Raw genomic sequence first — 18,764 nt, forward strand, 5'->3', positions numbered from 1 at the left:
CATTCACGTAATTTTTCAACACATCACTAAGGGGAACAGTGTGAAATACCCTCCCCTCAATCCGTTTGCCCAGGCTTATGATGAATGCATTGGGACTCCGGGATCAGCTTGATAATTTTAGACTCTCGTTGCGGCGTCAAAGGTCTGGGGGGCTTGTTTCTCCTTCAGCTTTTACTTTCCCCGCAGCAATTTCATGCTCGTCTAGTCTGCAAGTGCCAAAATTGGTCCTGACATTGCCAATCATCACGGCTCTGTCCAGTGTTTTGGACTGATGAACAGCAATGACAGTCGGCGTCGTGAATGTGAGTGGAAGATGAAGTGGAAAACTACTATGTTATAAGTTCCAATAATCTCGGCAAGCATTCAGAAACGCAGGCAGATTGTTCTGAAGATGGCCCTCATGTCTAACACATAACGGGTAGTTAACATGTTCCTTCGGGTGCAGAGAGCCTGGAGACTCTAATGACTGAAAGTCACCCATCAGAACACGAGCCACATCTGCTCCAGAAGCACATTACACCTGCAAATGATATCACCGCAGTGATATTTACATGAGATATTATAAGGGGTATTCAAAAGAAAGCGGCGCTAATGGAATCCTCGGTCTATCACTGCGAAACCCTTCCAGGTTTTAAAGCGCATCATTAGCACAGATCAAAATGCATCAATCAACTAGCAAACCTCTCACAAACTCAGCTTGCATTGCTTATATTAATAGTTCGTCCAAATATGAACATTCTGACTTCATTTATTCACCCTCATGGTGCCACAAACCTGCTCTTGGATATAAATATAGTATAAAATGAAAGGAGACCATCAACCTGAAAAAAAAAAAAAAAAAACTAAGAAAAAAGGGCTGGTATTGATTTAATTTGATTCATAATCCAGAGCCTAAAAGTTTTGCCTTATTGAAGTTACAGAAGTTATTCAGACAAAAGAAGCGAGTAATTTTTCTTTGTCTTTTGTTGTTTGATTAGCGTTAATGACACAGACAACAGCAGGTATATTAGGCTACAGTCACTTTAAGAGCAAATGCACAAATCCAATAAACTGATACACATGCATTGTCTTTCTCAACTGTTTACATTGACTTAAGACATAACTGACTGTGTTTGCGAGGATACTTGCCAAAAGACGGGCATTTCTACATAACTGTGTTTGAATATGTCAGTTCAAGTGCAAGAAGATGTGAAACAGAGCATCTTCTTGAGCTTGAAGATTTAGATTGAATATTTAAATTAGAATTCATAAAAATGTTACTGATCAACTGACGATTAACACCGTTTCATATACTCGCCAATGCCGAGACCATCACCTAACAAAAGTGAAGGAAAAAGAGAGAGAGAAAAAAACAGTGCTGGAATTGATTCGATATGACTCATACTCACAAGCTTTCAATTAAATTCCATTCAACTCAGAAAGGAATAATTATACATAATTAATTTAATCATATATATATATTTATTCATAATTATAATAATATACTCTGAACATTCTGCAACTGGCCTTTTTTCAAAGAAAAACTATAATCATATGGGTTTTGAATGGCTGAATTGACATTTTTGGCTAAACTAAAGGCCCATTCACACCAAGTATAATAACTATAACAATAAAGATAACGATATAGTTGTAAAAATCGTTCTAAATGTAAAAGAATAGCAGAGTCCACAACAAAACTATATTGATAACGGCACAGAGGAACAATATCGTTTGAATCACATTCAGAACACACATTTTTCCAGCTGATGATTGAGAGCCAATCAGAATCCATGCTGCTTTAATGAGCTTGAGCATAAATATGTATAACAAACGGAACAATATTGTACGTTAGTGTGGGCATTATAGTTATTGTTCTTGGACTTTATGCTTTCTTTTTTCTTTCTTTTTTACATTTTCAGCTTTTTTTGTTTGTAATGTTTCTGTTTGAGCATGAAAAGGTCTGCAAAGTTAGCCTTGATTGTAGTCTTGAGTTTAACTGAAAAGCGTTGATTGTAGTCTTGTTTCGTTTTTTTCAGGAACGAGCACATCACAATATTCCTCATTTAAATAATTCCCGCCCAAGCCAAACACAAAATAAAGAGGTGAGGCCTGGTTGAGTTAGTTAGTAGTGTGTTGAAACTTGTTATTATGGTAATACCATGTACTATATGGCAAACACCCTGGAAGCGGTTGACCAATCAAAACACACTGCTCCAGCCGACCAATCAGAGCACAGTGTGCTTTTCAGAAGGAGGGGCTTCATATAGACAGGAACTAAACAGAGCGTTACTGACAGACTGGGAAAAGAGGAGCTGCAACAATGAAGAATATGTGAAAAAAATATATGAAAAAGCGTGTAAACCTTTTCTAGTAGACAAAAACAAAATCAAGACTTTGTAAAAGGGCATAATATGACCTCTTTAAGGTTTTAATAAGAACCTGTACAGTAAGTAACTCTCTGTAAGCCTCCTACACACTAGTCCTTCTGAGGAGAGCCGGGAATCTTTCCCACGCCGTCTAGACATTAATTAGTCCTTCCTTCCACTCACCCTGGAGGACCATGTCCAACCCGTGCAGCCGGATCAATGCTGCATCCATTTAAATAGGTGGCTTTGTGACAGGAGCATGGCTTGATGTCATTATGTTCATTAGCGTCTCTGTGAAACTTCCTTCAGAGCTACCAGGATAGTCTTACTACGCCGGATTGAGGAGGTGTGGTATTTTGACCTGACATTAGATCCCGTGCGTTGTAAGGTGCACACGTCTCAGGATGGACTTACCCTTTGAAGTGCTAATGTGGACCACCTACGGCCCCCGCCTTTCCTCATTAATGTCTCTGTTCGTCAGACTTCGTTGGTATAAATACCTTTTCTAACTCGGCACAATGAATCTGCCTCCAGGAGTCATTCATTATATATAGCACGTGTAGCTGTGTGAACGCTCCCGGCCCTCCAGGCAATCTGTGCATCACAACGGCTGCAGTGGACTGAGGTTTCCTTTCAACAGCACTTTGAGATTAGATTCTGAATTCTGCTACTGGAAAACTAATGTATATCATACTTTTAATAAAAAATATAAATTATTATTATTATTATTTTTTTTTTTTTTTAAATCTATTAAAATATATAATTATATCTACTTAATTTTTATATTTTTATATAAAATATATAATTATATCTACTTAATATATATATATATATATATATATATATATATATATATATATATATATATATTTAAAACACACACACACACACACACACACACGCACACACACATATGTGTGTGTGTGTGTTTAAATTATATCTGTGTGTATAGTATATATTACTAAATAAATTATATTTTAACTAAATATAACTTATGTACTGCATGCACACACATACTGTCACAGAAACACAGACACACACACACGCACACACACACACACACACACACACACACACACGCACACACTCTTAGGGAATGATGCCATTATCAGCTATGTCAACTTCTACTTCGCTAATTCTTACATTAAACTTCACACACAATATGTAACAATATAAATAAATAATATTACAAGCACAGATCCGTGTTTTTCACATTTGGAACACCCTGCAGACTTGGACTTGCTACCGAGGGAAAGTTTGGCCAAGTGCATTAATAATGAGCTATAAAATAAAGGCAGTCGCGCTTCTTAGATGTGACATTGCTAGCATGAGGGAGCGTAGCAGATTTGATTTAATAACAACATCTGATATTGGCAGAGACCAGAAATAATGAAGCGGTGGACATATTTCCACATACTAATTAATGTTGTTCAGGCAGAACCTGCCCTTCGTTTGCAGGTTCGTAATGAGCTGAGGGTAAAAGAGAAGGCAAAATTAGATTAGAGAAGACATAAACAAAAGTGAAGCTGCATGAGAAAGTAACACTTTTTTCTCAGCGACTACAGAAATATTATAGGGCACTGCTTACTGCATACTTCATGTTCATAGTTTATACAGTTTTTTATGTGTAATTCAGTGAAAGACTGGTGTCACATCATAAGATCATATATTATACAGTAAGATGAAAAAAAGTTTCAAATTTACTGCTGTTTGACTCATCCAATCATTTCAATATTTATCCACATGATATGGTGGCCGATATATCATGCATCCCTAGTAAATATCCTGCTAAAATAGTATAGGTCGCATAGTAGTTTGCTTTTCTGAAACATGTGTCTCACTTTTTAGTCTGTAACCTTGACACAAATCTGCAACAGCTTCCTAAAACAAGTCCTGAGGCTTCGAGTGTCCCTGTTCGCCATGTTGCTCAACTGAGAACAGATGTTGGCGGCCCTTAATGTGTCCCCTAAGTCTTTAAACAACAGGTTGAAAAAAGGCCCGAGGACAATTCCCAGCTAATCTCATCTCAGGAATGGAGTCTGATATCAATGACCCAGTTTAGTGGTGGAAAACAGAGGGGGGGCAGACAGGAACTGAGACCGGACGTGGTGTCCATGGCGACCCTCGGTCTCCATGACTACGAAAGAGACCAGCTTCGTCCTCGTAAGCGTGGAGATTCACACCACACTGTCCCTCAGAGCTGAGCGGGAACGGGCAGTGTGAAGAAAACCAGTCTGAAGGCAGAGTTGATGAAGAACGACCATAAAGATCAACATCATGAGGAAATCTTATTTCTACTTGCCTATGATCTCTGATAGGGGTGGGAATCCCTAGACAACTCACGATTCATTTGACTTGGAAAAACACAATACGGTTCCAAATTGATTCCAAACGCTTGACATCTGAAAGGTTCTCTGTAACATGTTTAATCTTCTTTCGATTTTCACAGCCAAAATCCAGTCATTGAATAGAAATCCACGAGATTGGGAATTTCGTGTGAAGGTGAAATATTTCCAGATTTCGCAACTGGTTCAAGTTGGTCTTGCAAATTTGCTGGGTTGGCCAACAGAAAGCTGCTTGAAAGTGAGTTCTGCATGTGAGCTGTTGTCCAAGAGAATATGAGTCCTGGACCATTTATGGCCGGCAGATTACCATACTTGATCAGCTCCATATGCGCTGTCTCCGTCATATTGCACATGTCAAATTTTGGGATGAAGTCCCAAATACTGAGATACTCACTCAGTTTCGCTGGACTGGACATGCAAGGATGGCCTCAAATCCAATTTGAAACTAAGCAACATGGACCTAAATGACCTTAAAGAGATGGTCGCAGATAGGACATCATGACGAGCATAGTGGCATACTGCCATACACTTCTATGAGTCCAGCTGGATCACTAATGCAGTAGACAAACAAAGACGCCGAAAGCTCAATAAAAATAACAACACAGCCAGTTTATGTGTGACACCTGTGGCTGGCCATGTGCTTCGAGGATCGGCCTCTATTCACATTGTTTTTGTCCATTATTTGTGCTAAACAAGTACCATTAAAGAAGTTTAGTGATCCGTCCTTGTCTCGTGATGCTCAGGAGTGTTTTAATAGTGTCTGACTTAAACTTAAATAGACTAAAACGATGTAAGAGGTTGAATCCTTTCAATGAATCCGTTCGAACCGTTAACGTCACCATTCAAAAATGTTACCAGATTGGTCGTTGTAGCATTATTAATATTTTTTTTTAAAGGTAAAAATGGCTGTATTCAACTTTGCATTGCTATGCTATTGCAAATAAATAAATTAAATATTATGTTCTATGTTTATATGTTATTGTTAGTGTTATTCATTTTCATATATATTTGACTTATTGCATTAAACATTTGTAATCTGCTTGGCTACGAAGGCTTTTTGGTTGAAATCATGGTTCTGATCTTTACACTCACTGGCCAACATTATTAGGCACACCTGTTCAACTGCGCATTAACGCAAATATCTAATCAGCCAATCACATGGCAGAAACTCAATGCATTTAGGCATCTAGACATGATCAATAAGATCTGCTGAAGTTCAAACTGAGCATCAGAATGGAGAATAAAGGTGATTTAAGTGACTTTAAATGTGGCATGGGTGTTGGTGTCAGAGGGGTTGGTCTGAGTATTTCAGAAACTGCTGATCTACTGGGATTTTCACACATAACTATCTCTAGGGTTTAGAGAGAATGGTCCAAAAAAGAGAAAATATCCAGTGATCAGCAGATCTGTGGGAGAAAATACCTAGTTGATGCCAGAGATCAGAGGAGAATGACCAGACTGGTTCAACTGAAAGAAATCCACTCGACAACCGAGGTCTGCAAAAGAACATCTCTGAACGCTCAACACGTCCAAACTTGAAACAGAAGAGCATCTCTGAACGCTCAACACATCAAACCTTGAAGCAGAAGGGCATCTCTGAACGCTCAACACGTCAAACCTTGAAGCAGAAGAGCATCTCTGAACGCTCAACACATCAAACCTTGAAGCAGAAGAGCATCTCTGAACGCTCAACACGTCAAACCTTGAAGCAGAAGAGCATCTCTGAACGCTCAACACATCAAACCTTGAAGCAGAAGAGCATCTCTGAACGCTCAACATGTCCAACCTTGAAGCAGAAGAGCATCTCTGAACGCTCAACACATCAAACCTTGAAGCAGAAGAGCATCTCTGAACGCTCAACACATCAAACCTTGAAGCAGAAGAGCATCTCTGAACGCTCAACATGTCCAACCTTGAAGCAGAAGAGCATCTCTGAACGCTCAACACATCAAACCTTGAAGCAGAAGAGCATCTCTAAACGCTCAACACATCAAACCTTGAAGCAGAAGAGCATCTCTGAACGCTCAACACGTCAAACCTTGAAGCAGAAGAGCATCTCTGAATGCTCAACACATCAAACCTTGAAGCAGAAGAGCATCTCTGAACGCTCAACATGTCCAACCTTGAAGCAGAAGAGCATCTCTGAACGCTCAACACATCAAACCTTGAAGCAGAAGAGCATCTCTGAATGCTCAACACATCAAACCTTGAAGCAGAAGAGCATCTCTGAACGCTCAACACGTCAAACCTTGAACCAGAAGAGCATCTCTGAACGCTCAACACGTCCAAACTTGAAGCAGAAGAGCATCTCTGAACGCTCAACATGTCCAACCTTGAAGCAGAAGAGCATCTCTGAACGCTCAACACGTCAAACCTTGAACCAGAAGAGCATCTCTGAACGCTCAACACGTCCAAACTTGAAGCAGAAGAGCATCTCTGAACACTCAACATGTCCAACCTTGAAGCAGAAGAGCATCTCTGAACGCTAAACACGTCCAACCTTGAAGCAGAAGAGCATCTCTGAACGCTCAACACGTCCAACCTTGAAGCAGAAGAGCATCTCTGAACGCTCAACACGTCCAAACTTGAAGCAGAAGAGCATCTCTGAACGCTAAACACGTCCAACCTTGAAGCAGAAGAGCATCTCTGAACGCTCAACACGTCCAACCTTGAAGCAGAAGAGCATCTCTGAACGCTCAACATGTCCAACCTTGAAGCAGAAGAGCATCTCTGAACGCTAAACACGTCCAACCTTGAAGCAGAAGAGCATCTCTGAACGCTCAACACGTCCAACCTTGAAGCAGAAGAGCATCTCTGAACGCTCAACACGTCCAAACTTGAAGCAGAAGAGCATCTCTGAACGCTCAACATGTCCAAACTTGAAGCAGAAGAGCATCTCTGAACGCTCAACATGTCCAAACTTGAAGCAGAAGAGCATCTCTGAACGCTCAACATGTCCAACCTTGAAGCAGAAGAGCATCTCTGAACGCTCAACACGTCCAACCATGAAGCAGAAGAGCATCTCTGAACGCTCAACATGTCCAACCTTGAAGCAGAAGAGCAGCTCTGAACGCTCAACACATCAAACCTTGAAGCAGAAGGTATCATGTCAATATGAATCAGAATGTCTGAGGAATGTTTCCAGAACCTTGTTGAATCTATGCCACAAAGAATTAAGGCAGTTCAGAACTACCTTAATTCTTTCATTAGCTAAATATTTTGTTGCCTTTTTTTAAGTATATAGGGCTGAAAACGAGGGCTGAAAAGTTTAAGTTATATAAAAAGCCACAATAACAGTCAATGATGTAGCATTTTTGTTTTTTAATAACCAATTGTTTATAATACATTTAAATTATTAAACATTGTAAATCGTTCCAGAATCATTTAAGAGATGATATTCAGTGCCAAAAGAAAGCCAAACAGCGAACATGTTCACTGGCCTACCAACACTCCTGGAGCTTTTAAAAACTCAAAACTCTTCTAACAAGTTTTGGTGGGTGTTACAGAGTATCAAACAGGCTCTCCTTACAAATACTGTGAACAAACTCAAGCATTGTTCTTGAATGCCTAAAGAAGACTTTGTTGTTATGCCCGACTCTCTCCTCAAGTACAGCAGTTTAGAAGTGTGGGCATAGTGTTCATGGAAATGCATCCACTTAGTGTAAATAATTAATCAAGGCCTTTTACAGTAAAGTGGTGGATTGGGGTGGATGGTCTATATAGTTAGAGCAGACTTCAGTGCGGGAGGAATCGATTTCCACTGCAGTACAGTAAGATGGGAGAGGATTTCCTGATGTCAGTTTCATTGCTACTTCAATACAGATCACTCAAAACATGACATTATAAATAGGGGTAAATTTAACATGCTAATTTACTACATTAATTATATGAAATAGCCTACTTTATATAAAACAAAAGGATTAAAAAAAACATGAATAAACATGATTGTGAAATGGATGTCTTAAATTATTTTCTTTTAAAGGTGCAGTAAGCAATTTCTAAAAGTTGATATTGGAACCTAATCAACCTAAACAAACACACCCCTCCCTTCATTGCTACGCCCACAAAATGCACAAACTCTTTATCATAGCTGAAGAGAAGCATTATAATGCTTCACGAAAAATAAAGCGAAGATGGTGAACGAACAAGAAAGAACAAAAAATGAACATACAGTACAAAGACATTCAAGTAAGAGTTGGTTGTTAGTTGCCAGCAGCTCCAGACAAACAATGACACTCAAAACTGTCCTGTTACTATAGCTAACATCACAACAACAGCAAAACCAATGATACTCACACAGAGCAGAAACTCAATCTCGGCGTCCGTAACCTCATAACCCTTCTTTTCCCTAGTGATATTCCTTTGACCTTTTCTCTTTTGTAATGTCTCTCAGCCATCTCTCTACAGTCTTTCTTCAAATCTCCCTCGTTCACTCTTTCTCCTACCCCATCATGAGTGGACACGCCCCTACTGCTGATTGGCTCACGCTCTCTCCTCCTCCCCCATCATGAGTGGACACGCCCCCTACTGCTGATTGGCTCACTCCATCTCCTCCTCCCCCATCATGAGTGGACACGCCCTCTACTGCTGATTGGCTCACTCTCTCTCCTCCTCGCCCATCATGAGTGGACACGCCCCCTACTGCTGATTGGCTCACTCTCCTCCTCCCCCATCATGAGTGGACACGCCCCCTACTGCTGATTGGCTCACTCTCTCTCTCCTCCTCCCCCATCATGAGTGGACACGCCCCCCTACTGCTGATTGGCTCACTCTCCTCCTCCCCCATCATGAGTGGACATGCCCCCTACTGCTGATTGGCTCACTCTCTCTCCTCCTCCCCCATCATGAGTGGACACGCCCTCTACTGCTGATTGGCTCACTCTCTCTCCTCCTCCCCCATCATGAGTGGACACGCCCTCTACTGCTGATTGGCTCACTCTCTCTCCTCCTCCCCCATCATGAGTGGACACGCCCTCTACTGCTGATTGGCTCACTCTCTCTCCTCCTCCTCCATCATGAGTGGACACGCCCTCTACTGCTGATTGGCTCACTCTCTCTCCTCCTCCCCCATCATGAGTGGACACGCCCTCTACTGCTGATTGGCTCACTCTCTCTCCTCCTCCCCCATCATGAGTGGACACGCCCCCTACTGCTGATTGGCTCACTCTCTCTCCTCCCCCATCATGATGCTGGATCCACTTTCAACAGCGTTTCTGCTTACTGCACCTTTAAGACTTTTAAATAATGTTCATTTAATGTTTTTCTCAGCAAATACCAATACGTGATTAATCATGACTAACTTGATTCAGTAATCAATAAGGAAAGTCAGGGCTCTAAAATCTTATTGGATGAGCCTTTTAAATGTATTTAAAATGGGTCTCTCATCATAATGCTGTCCAAATATAAGTGAGTTAAAAAAATAATAGTTTTTGTGTTCTTTGAACTCATGACCTCCATGTTGATAGCATAATGCTCAACCAGTCAAGAAGTTTGTAGAAAAATATAAAAATATAGATGTAAATCTTTTTAGACAGTTGCTAAAACTCTTCAACAATAAAACTGTTCATCTAAATTTGACCTGCTAAGAGGAAATAAATAATTTATGTAAAGGCCAGTTATAGCAGATTATAATTATAATACATCTCAATCACCGCACAGATTTGATCTTAGTGTTTGAAATAAGAGCTGAGAGATATGACGGAGAAGGGGCTATTTTAAGAACACACAGTCACTTTCACATCACTGGATATGGAAGATAATTCGAAGAAACAGAAGTATATTTAAACCATAAAACATTACATATCACAGGATGCAATGCGACAAATACAATGTGGACTAAATGCAACAACCAAAAGTGAGATTCTGTTGCGATTTCAACCGCTAGCCCCAATCCCCCCCGCCCCAAGTTATGTGTCCTGGCGTCATGGCTAGTTTAGTCATGGCTTACATGTGTGCAGAGAGAAGTGTTTGCTGTCAGCGCCGATGGCTCCACCCTCTTCTTCTCCCAGCAGGTACTGGATGGAGCGAAGCTGGAAGCAAGGATCCGACAACAGCACAGATGCAGCCCTTGAGATCCTGGAAGACAAACAAATGAGGATGTTCAGGTTGTTGTGGGTGGTCGTCAGGGTGTTGCCATGTAGTTGCTACAGGTTCAAAGAGTCCATCCCAAGCAGTGGCACTCAGTGATGAGGGTAACGCATTACAAGTAATGCGAGTTACGTAATCAGATTACTTTTTTATAACTAGTAAAGCAACACATGACTAAAGTAAAGTTACTTTTTCAAATAAGTAATTCAAGTTACTTTGTTTTCCCATTTATTGACTGACAGTTATGTCCCCATGTTGAGATAAATCGTGAGTGAGTGCAGAGGCGTTGTGTGTGAACATGATGGGTATTGTAGTTCTAGACTAAATGTGAGCATTTACTCATCTCACTTTCACAAAAACATTCAGTATTTCTCAAAATGAATAAAAACAGTAAAACGCACACTCAGAATATTATGCTAACCTGCAATAATAAAATGCTAAATTACAGCAATATACTTTATGTATTTAATCTCACTTTATTAACCAATGTCTTTGTTTCCGACCGATGATTCAATTCAACAATACTAATAAGCAAATATGACTTTAGATAAATGTCTTTTTTTTTTCATTGTTGAAGTAAGAGAGTTGAAATTTCTAATGTGATCCAGAACAGCAGCAGCTGAAAGGTTTGTTTGAGCAGCGCCCTCTACTGTACATGCGTGATTTTGCATTTCCTTCAGCCTTAGGTTTATTCATTTCACGTCTGGTGGGAAAGAGCCTTTACATTTGCCAAAAATATAACTTTTTTTTGTTATTAAAAAAACAAACAAGCAAGTCCAGCCCAGGAGTAAACAAGCACTTCAAAAGTAATGCAATGCATTACTTTACATAAAAAGTATAATTAAGTAACACAATATTACTTTTTAGGGAGTAATGCAATACTGTAACACATTACTTTTAAAAATAACTTTCCTCAATACTGGTGACACTATTAGGATGCCCATCCATGGGTGGCCATTTGGATATGTGGGGTGGACAACTGGTGTCAATAGCCTATATGATAAAACGCTAATACATTTTTTTCCGCAAAAAAAATAAAAACAATAATAATACATGTTTTGTAATTATTGTAAAAATTAAATGAACATGAATTATATAAAATTGAAAAAAGCAATGTTTAATCATACAGTACTTATATTTAAAGTGTAATACCAAATAAGTTCAAAAATATTTGTTATATATTTAATCAGTTAAACAATTCAGATTCATTCACAGAAAAAAAAAAAAACTTAATTTACTTAAGTTAATTGTTTGAGTCCTCACTGAAAGTAAATAATGAGTATAAAAATCATCAATATCATCATCATCACCCTCATCAACAAAAGTAAAGCAAAATAAAAATAAATATTTAAATTTGTTATTTACAGATTTATTTTTGAAGTAAAACAATTTAGATTAATTCATTAATTAATTGACAAATTAGGCTCATTGTCCCAATCCCAGCCCTCACAAAAAGTATATTCATTTTTATAATTGTTTTTAAAAACAAACATATTATTATCAAAATTATTACTATTATTATTTATAATTAAACAGTTGAACAATCCAGATTAAAATCACAAAACATTTCCCAGTCCTCACTTGCTCCACTCTGGTTTTGTTTCTAAAAATGCATATCAAAATATTATTTATGATATCACTGGAATGGGAAATGAACAGTTGAGAAAGGTGAATGAGATCAGGAAAGGACAATGAGCCGCCCCATCACATGTCAGAGCACGGCTATGGTTCTCACCTTTTTGAACAAATCTCTAACCCTATATAGTAATAGTGAAGCTTGACTTAGCAAACCCCACTAAAAATGACAGAGGGAGAGAGAGACTCGCAGACATTGTTCATTGGAGCGCAGCTGTCAGGCTGTGAGAAAACACACTCTTCCTGTCGTACACAAATGTGATGGGGTCAACATACTTCCAACAAGTAAACACGTCTTGCTTCTTCAGAAAGAAAGAAACACTATTTGCATATCTAAGAAACATTAGATGGAGACAAGATGTTGAACTGATCTATACACTATATATAAGGATTCAAACTGAAATCTTTGACCATTTCCCAAAAAAAAAAAAAAAAGTACCATGGTCAGATGATTTATGGAGTTTCATCCCTAATGGCTGTGCATTAAAACCCGAGCAGAGCCTCCCCGCCACCCCGACGCACCTGCTGTTTACATCTAACCCTCACTGATCAATCTTTCATGTGTGTTTTTCCGACCGCAAACACCCACTCACGTACAATTCCTCATGATGCAAGCAAAGGAAAAAGGACTTACTTTAATAATGCACTATGGAGTGTTTTTCCCCCTTCATTGCGTATGTGGGTGAAATGATTGGTTTGAAAGTGAGCCAAATCTACAGACAGAGCAACAGAGTAACACTGAATACTGTCCCCTGCAGTCAAACGGACAAGTTTTGAGGGAATTAAGGTCTGCCACCAAGTCAGATCTAGTCTCATCCTCAGACTTCACACCCACAGACCGTTGGCAGAACGTCTGATGCACGAGGCACACAAAATGGGAAACACTTCGGGAGTTTCTAAGTTGTCATCTGTTGAATTCTACAGGATTTCCAGGAGACGTGTGTGTCGCGTTTTTTAACGCTCCACCTGGAAACAAAGCAGTCGTGATGTCAAACCCCCTCATGGAAGAGGAAAGCCATTGTGTTTACAACTGTGACAATGAGCGCTTATCAGGATCAACTAAACGCAGGAGCGCTTTCAAAAGTATGTGAAGTTCGAAGTTCAAAAAACAGTAATATTGTTATCATTATAATATATTGTTTTCTATTTTATTATATTTTAAAATGTAATTTATTCCTGTGATCAAAACTGAATTTTCAGCATCATTACTTTATTGTCACATGATCCTTCAGAAATCATTCTAATATGCGGATTTGATGCTCAGAAAACATTCATTATTATTATCATCAATGTTGAAAACAGTTGTGTAAAAAAAATGTAAAAATTGAAAATAGAATAGAAAGTATATATTTCAAATATTTCATTTATTTGAAATATAATCTTTTTTAACATTATAAATGTCTTTACTGTAACTTTTGATCAATTTAATTCATCCTTGATGAAGAAAAGTATTGATTTATTTGAATTATTTCCCCAAAAAATAAAATAAAAATTCTTACTGTCCCCCAAACTTTTGAACGGTAGTGTTTAATGTTACAAAAGCTTTCTATTTCAGATAAATGCTGTTCTTTTGAACTTTCTATTCCTCAAAGAATCCAGAAAATAAAAATTTAAATGACTGTTTTCAACATTGATAATAATGAGAAATGTTTTTTGAGCATCAAATCATCATATTAGAATGATTTCTGAAGAATCATGCGACACTGAAGACTGGTGTAATGATATAATATAATATAACATAACATATCATAATAAATCCTTTTGCAGATGTCCAGACACACGAGCAAACCTTTAGGACGTCCGTACTGGGAGACAAACACTTGAGCAAATATGTTTGCACTCTCATACAAACACACCCAGCTGGCCGCCGTGTTTACAAGGCGCGGCTGGCTGTCATGCTAAGTTAGCAATATAGTACACACGCAGAATGACAGGGCTGGACGGGCAACAACGCTCAAACAACAGAGGTCTGGTAAACAAATAAATCACACACACGATCATTGCCCACACAACCCGCACCTGGCAACCCTCCTGCTGGGGCTGGCAGTCTCAAACTCACAGCGTTTCAAACACTCATCTTTGCTTTTTGTCATCAAAATGAATACAGATGCATACAGTATATAATGATCAAGATGGAAAATCGTACCACGGTTTTTGCATAGAAACCACAGTTTAATGGTGCTATTTGTGGTAAGACCACAGTAACCACAAATAAATAAATTGTACTGTTTATTCTGTGCAAGAATCAGCCATTTAAACAGGAAGTGACCATCTAACTGACACATAAAGCCACCAACCATAGTGAGTTAGTTTTAGGGCTTCACAGCCACTTATTTTTCTACGGGTTAGTCAACAAGTGGGTGTGTGAATGCTTACCTTATGTAAACGACTCAGTTCGACAGAACTAGATCAAAAGCATCCACAAGTTGTTGTAACCCATGAAGAGTTCGTTATGTCTAGTAAATTACACTTCTGACCAAACATGGTAAGCTATTTTGTTTAATCACTCCAGCCAACGGAAAAAGCTTTGTCACAATACTTTGAACTACTGTTGGATTTTTGTTGTGAAAACAGGTAATAAAAACTTTCCCGTGTTGCTGTATATTTTGTCCCCCCAAAAAAGCAAAATACTGGACACAAAATCTAATGGCCCTATCATACACCTGGCGAAATGCGGCGGCAGGCGATACTTAAGTGTTTTTTGCTAGCTTCAGCCCGACGCAGTTATCATTTTCATGTCCTGCGCCACGTTTTTTAAATAGCAAATGCATTTGCGCCCATTTTTGCGCCCTTGGGCTGCTGGTCTGAAAACGAGGTGTGTTCAGGAGCATTGCTGTCGCGTTGCTATTTTGAGGAAACTAAAATAGCCTGCGCCATTGACCAACTGAAACCTGGTCTAAAGTCAATATTGCATATTTTTTTTTGTTATTTAAAGAGTGTGTTAGTAATGTGCGCATATAGGCGGGTCCACAACGCGCGTACACTTTGTCCCGTAGATGGTCTGCTTGCACGCTTTAACCTCGCACACGAGCAGATCCGTTTCCTCGCTAGAGAAGTGTTCAGTTTTTCCGCTTGCAAATTTCGCCATGTAAATAGCGAATCCGCCATGGCGTGAGCGCAACTGGCTTTTCAAGGGAATGGAAGATAAGACTCTGATTGGTTTTTTGCACATTACGCCCAAAACACACCCGTTACTCGTTAAGAGAATAGGGACAACCCTTTGAGACCGTGCGCCGGGACCGCCGACCATTTTACCCGTCGTTAAACTAGCAAAAGTGTATTTGGACACGCCCTAAGTGCACTTGCGCCATGCGCTTCAGATCATGCGCTTAGATCTTTAAAATAGGGCACTAAAAGTATAAAAAATAAAGGTGGTGGGGGAGGGGTGTTATTTATGTATTAAAATATATCAATCAGAATCCAGTTGTAAAGCATCCCAGTGTGACAGCAGGTGTCTTTCCAAGAGCACAAGCCTGTCAACAGGAGAGGCTATTCGTGGCGTATGTGGCCCCCAACAGACAGACACTGACTCACTGGCCCCTCTCTGAGACTCCACTTCAATCCTGCCTCTCCCAGGCACAGCAGGGCTGACAGATGAGCGTGGGGGAGGCTTTTGGAACAGCTTCCATCACAACATACACGCGGCTCACGATTTCCTCACATCCTTCAGAAATATGCCTGGATACACCAAAAACTACACTTGGCATGCTATTAGACGGTTAGGGCTGGTCACAGAGCTTACAAGGGGCTCTTGGGTGAAAGGGACCGTATAGTTGTATATCGTCAATAGCAGGGGTCAGCAACCTGATCACTGACAATAGCTAAAGAGGTGTATGCTAATCATTCTAATCATTAGAGGCAATGGCAAGTAACCTACAATATTAAAAGCCATTCTTCATTCTGTAAATGGAAATATGTACTTGCAATGATGCCATTAACTGGCTGGCTAATCACTGGCAAATCAAGTAATTAGTACTTCCTCAAAAGCACTCACTGAAAAAGCACTATCAACCCGATATCTTGTAAAAACAGCTCCGTTTGCCGGCAGACTGGTCTCCCCAGAATCCTTGAAGATGCGTAAACAAGCCAATCAGACTGAAACAGGTTATTTAAGAAGCTCTTGCATCCTTGTGAGCAATATGTATGAGATGGTGGTCAGTGAACAGACTGTAGGCGTCTGAGCCGATCATGAAACATGTCAGAGCATGTGCACTACCCTCTAGGACAAGTCTCCGACCCACATATTCTTTATTTGTGGGCTTTTCTTCTTCACTGTATAGGAATAATATATTCAATTCTGTGCATAGGACCGATGACTCTGAACTGTGACTCTGATCTGAACGTATTCTAAAAGAACCTAGTGATATTAAGATGCTTCACACATCCACTCAAATGTACACAAATAAGGGACACCGCACAAAACAGGCATTCGTATAACTATAAAATGGTACATGAACTCTGCTCTGAATGCAGCGCTGTGCTTTATTATGCTCAGGAATGAGAAAGCACACAACAGCAGAGGCAATTTAGTGGCAATGTCTCAAATCTTTCTCCTTCAGTTCCTCTGCATGAAGTCGGTCTCAAACATTTGTGGAATACATCACAACTGCCTGCCTCAATTTTCTTTTTGCGTTTACGAATTGTCTGGCTGCAGTTAATTTTTTTAACGTTCCAAAAAGATCTTGGATTGCAGATTGAATTGAATGCATGCAACATCCCATCTAATTGCCCGAAATCAAAAGAGACATGCAGATGAAGGGATATTTCCCAGTTACGTAGATGCCTCTTGACGCTTTGTCCTGGTTGACTCGAAGTGAAAGAAAACAAAACAGAAAAACAGATTCATTATCCACATTTCTTTAGACTGCTGGAAAAAGACTTATGATTATGATTACCACAGAATTATGCGGAAAACAATGAAGGGTGGTCAAATCCATCGATATCCCTCAGCATGCCATTATCGCTATTGTGCTAGACACTTAAAATACATGTTAAAGTACACGGTACTTAAATGCATACAATGGACTGAAAGTTATTCTTTAGTAGAGTAGAACAATGCAGTGTCGGAATGAACACACGTCAAATCATAATTGCGATTTCCAAACTTGTAAGTAGGAACTTTTTAGCTGCAACAGACTCACCTACCTACTCTTTCCCTACAAAACAAAGCTTTTATGGGACACATTCTTGGCACATCACTTTGTTGTCTTCAATGACTGACTACCCAGCAATTGAGAACCAAATGTCTGTCTATCTTGAAGACATAACCTGACCCCTTCTTTCACCATCACATAAATACCTTGTACAGCATCAATCAACAACTGAGGGCTGCTTTCATTAAACAACATGTCTGAATCCAAGCCCTTTCCCACGAGTCATATTTTAACTCTTATCTTCAAACAATACTAACTGTCACAGAATGATAAATGGTACACCATGCCAATGACAATCTTTAGGACGGTCTTTGGAAGACTTAACACTGTGTCTGGGGTCGTCTAAAAGTTTACGGTGCTTGTTTGAAAGTGCTTTCTAATGGGTCTCTGGAAGCAGATGGATATGTCATGCTGAAGAAAGTGCGGTAAAGACGTCAGTAGGGACGTCATAATAAGCAGTTAGACGCTTCACTGGTTCTTGGGTCAAAGTTAGCAAAAGGTGCAAACCAACTTCCGGCTCAAATTGCTGGTTGTCTGGAAACATGTGCGAGAGAGACTAAGCTATTAACCTTAGGGTTCCTCTTCCTGTCTTCCAGCATGTTTCCTTCACTTCTATAGTATTGTTTGTGAAAAATGAGCAAGCTTAAAGTCAGGAAACCAATTTTCCAGAACAATGTCATATCAGGGGACTGTTGACAGTGAGCAACTTAGACTCAGTCTTTGCTAAACGCTTCGTGAAATATTCCGCCTGAGGAAGAGTGACAAGAAACCTTTCGGAAATGTGGCCCTCGGCAATCAGTTAGAGATATGAAACTGGTGAAGACGGTGAGAAGTAATGGGTTGTGTATTAGAGGGACCCAGAGGAGTGTATGTGTGTAGGGCTTCTCGAAGACCTTTAGCAGTGGCCCACAGCACTGGCTTCAGAGTATAATACACCATGACACCTGTGCAACTATGACCGAGGGGCAGAGACAGCTTACACAGGCACCAACACACACACACACACACACACAAAGAAAATGCGTTATACAAGCAATATAAAGATGTTTATTCATACATAAAAATTCTCAACAGGCACAGATAAAACAAATTCAAGGACACGGATACACCCACTATCTTTAATTCATGAGTAATGTCAGGTTTACAGTGTGCTCTCAACCATTATGAATACACAATGAACTGGATATTCAAACTTGGCC

At 39.7% G+C, this 18,764-nt stretch overlaps 1 protein-coding gene across 6 annotated transcripts in view; it reads right to left on the reverse strand.

The window, feature by feature from the left end:
• The window catches only part of rnf123 (ring finger protein 123), a 148,579-nt gene that overhangs the window by 30,707 nt on the left and 99,108 nt on the right, over positions 1-18,764 (reverse strand). For all 6 annotated transcript variants that reach the window (XM_081384937.1, XM_081384938.1, XM_081384933.1 and 3 more), the window contains one exon: positions 10,638-10,765. In XM_081384937.1, the coding sequence (XP_081241063.1) occupies positions 10,638-10,765 (128 nt within the window). The remainder of the gene's footprint in view (positions 1-10,637; positions 10,766-18,764) is intronic.

This window comes from Scardinius erythrophthalmus (assembly GCF_964197995.2).
Source record: "Scardinius erythrophthalmus genome assembly, chromosome: 14".
Lineage (NCBI taxonomy): Eukaryota > Metazoa > Chordata > Actinopteri > Cypriniformes > Leuciscidae > Scardinius > Scardinius erythrophthalmus.